General features: G+C 33.8%; 1 protein-coding gene across 1 annotated transcript in view; it reads left to right on the forward strand.

Annotated features, from left to right (window-relative positions):
* The window catches only part of ADAM7 (ADAM metallopeptidase domain 7), a 52,117-nt gene that overhangs the window by 27,776 nt on the left and 21,073 nt on the right, over positions 1-3,268 (forward strand). The window contains exon 9 of the mRNA XM_023530768.1: positions 1,768-1,852. Coding sequence (XP_023386536.1) covers positions 1,768-1,852 — 85 coding nt within the window. The remainder of the gene's footprint in view (positions 1-1,767; positions 1,853-3,268) is intronic.

Genomic DNA, 3,268 nt, shown 5'->3' on the forward strand with positions numbered 1-3,268 from the left:
TATAGGAAAATAACAAATAATTGTGGAGTCAAACTGACTTCGACTTTGTATTTCACATAGTTCTGTTATTGTAAGGAATATTAAATTATGGAAGAACAGGTTTGGAGCAATGGAGTCTTCTAGCATCTCTCCCAATGCCCTTAAAATGACTGTAAAAGATAGGTACCCACTTGACCTACTTCATTACCTATAACACCAGTGTTTCTCCTAAGGTCTACAAACAGCCTGCAAATGTGTTTTCTATCACTATCTAAATGTTAACTTTCAGTCTCAAATCAGAACTGTGAAGCTTCACTTGTAGTGAGAGGTCGGTCCAGCCCTTTGGCTGATTGATGAGAGTGACCTAGAACTCCAAAGTAATATCATTTTGATTTTCATGTCCAGGATGGCCTGTAGCACATATATTTTCAGGGGAAACATGTACCTGGCTTGGTCTTGGATATGCGTGCACTGGTATGCCCCCAAATTTGGGAGAGTTAAGTAAAATAACACCATAACCTTCGTAGTAAGCAAGATCAGCCCCTTTGTCTATTCCTTGGACATGTGTTTTAAAATACTTAATAAATTAATCTGAAAGTATTTAAATGGGTGTAAGTGGAAAACCTTTTACTTCCATGACTGTCTCTTACTCTGAGCAGTAAGTCTCTCATCAATAGCATGTCTACAAGTAGAAGAGGGGTGGGGGAGGGGGAGGAAGTGCTACTAAATGTCTAGCTGGGTGTTATATTTGGGATTTCTCAGGTCTTGAGTTTCAGGTATGCCGTCCTTTCTATATTCATGTAGATCTAGAAGTGATGAAACTCAATATGTAGCATTATCATGGTGTGACTTTTGGTTTTAAGAGACTATGAGCGAAGTCACAATTCAGACTGTGCTTTCTCTGGTGCTTCAACTTCATAGATGTTATTCTCTCAAGATCTTCAGAGTCTAGGAAGACCAGAATTCTAAGTTCCTCCAATATGTACAGTCAAATACTGAGACTTCAAAATGTAAGACGGGACCATTTCAATGGTAAAGAAAGAAACAGAACATATCTTCTTGATCAAAAAAGTTAAAAACTGAAAGGGGTCATCTAGTTTGACAACTTTTATTGCATTTGAATCCTCTCTATTAGACTCCAAGTGTGGCCCTCCAGACCATAATAGTTCTCTTTAAAGTGTTCCAACTCTAAATGTCCTTCTCAAAAGCATATCAAATTTGGATCCCTTTAATATACGCATCTACATCATTCTTTCTTGGTACTCTGGGAATTGTCCTGTTTTCACATGATAACTCTTTTAAATGTTTGATTGTAACTATCAAATTCTCTATGCATATCTATGGATTATTAAACATTTTTAAAAATTTGCAACCACAGCTAATCAATTATGGTGTTGAGTCCATTTACTATGTTGCTTTTTCTTCTCTGAACATTTTTAATTATTTCTTTTTTTTAGTCTTTTACGCAGTTTTACTCAATGCTGAGTGTAGGGTAAACTAAAGTCAAGTAAAATGGAACTCTAACCTTATTTATTTATTTTTTTTGGAAAGTATTTGTTTTTACGATTTCATCTTAAGATTGCATTGACTTTCTCAATGCCTCTAAAAAACCATAGGTTTAAAATGAGCTTAATTTCAACTGACGTCATCCTCAAATCCAGAGCTCCAGAAAAAATGAAAGAGACTTTCATGTGCAAAAGAACTAGCATTGTGGGGATTCATCACAATTCATTCTATGTGTTAATTTAACTGGCTCAGACTGAAGAGTGTATTTCATCTTGTTTATAGTGGGAAGTGGCTCTACACGAATGCTCAAGGAACTTCTTATCCAGAGGGCATGTGCCTACCCTATTATTCCTCCAGTGTTGTTAAGGTGAGTTATGTTTTTTATATGTTACATTACTTAATCAAAAAGTTTGAATTAAGTTTCTGTAATTTTCTGTGTCCTATTGAAAGGAACTATGTATGCGTTTGGTCATATATTCCCACAAAAATATTTCATTATGAAACTATCATATTTCCTTTACTAAATGAGAAAAATATATATTTTATAAAAGCTATAAATGAATAATGAATGTAAATGAGTGCTCAGACTCTAACAGAACATCATACACAGATCAATGTACAAAGATTAGAAAAGCTCTTTTGTATATTAAATATAGTTATATGTAAGGATGTGTAAAGTCCATAAAACGTGGCTGATTTAGCAAGAGAGGATAATTATACTTGTGCTGAAAAGAAAGTACAGAAATCATTTAAAATATCATATCAGGGCAGACCTACAATTTGTTTTCCAAAAGCATAAGATGTTTAAATTGCTGACTCCCTTTATTTATTTAATCCTTTCCCAAGCCACTAAGCTTCTAGTAAATACTGTTCAAGCAAAAGAAATTCTTAAAAACATCAAGATTTAGGTTTGTTTCCTTTAGTTTCTCTGCCTAGTTGTCACTATGTTCAGTCCAGTGTTGTTAAGACCTTGAAATTAAAAGCTAGTATTTACTAAAATAACTTCGTGACCTATTTATTATGTGATTTTTGTATGATTATGCTTTGCCTATGGCATTTTAATAACAAATTTTGCATAAAGAATTAACCTAATCTAATATAGGCTGTCAGCTCTCCAATTATGATATTATAACCCATCCAGGACACAATTTAAACTTAAAATGAGCAAGATGAAATTACTGAATTAGGGGTGTTTTACTTTTACAGTAATCTGATATGCCACCCCTTTTGGAAATTAATATTTTTCATTAATATAAAGATTAACATATTAAATAGAGCTACCAACAGAGGTAGCCATCAACTTTGCCTTGGATTCTGCATCTCTGACCTTCTGGTTTTCTGCGTAGTAGAAACTCCCTCATGACTGCATAGTGTTGCTGTGAGATGTGAGACTGTACACTGAAAGTGTGAACCTGGCCTATTTTTATTTTTATCCTCTTTGTATATCTAGTATATAGAATACAACTGAGAATGTTTAGTAGGTAGGACATTCATTGATAATTTTTAGCTATTTATGAGAATAAGTGTAAATCCAACAATGACTATCATCAAGTCACAAAAAAGAATTACAAAATGTTAGAGTTAGAGACATTCAAAAAGTCATTTGTCCAACCTCATTATATAATTAAGGCGCAGGAGAGGCCAATAACTAAGTCAGTAGCCTCTCAAATAAGTATCAGGTAACCAGAAGCTAGAACCAGTTCTCAACCACCGGTTCAGAGTACTGTGTACTACAATGTGCTATCTTATTGAAATTACTAATGCACATCTTTTTTTTTTTTTT

The sequence above is a fragment of the Pteropus vampyrus genome, unplaced genomic scaffold (genome assembly GCF_000151845.1).
Source record: "Pteropus vampyrus isolate Shadow unplaced genomic scaffold, Pvam_2.0 Scaffold53, whole genome shotgun sequence".
Lineage (NCBI taxonomy): Eukaryota > Metazoa > Chordata > Mammalia > Chiroptera > Pteropodidae > Pteropus > Pteropus vampyrus.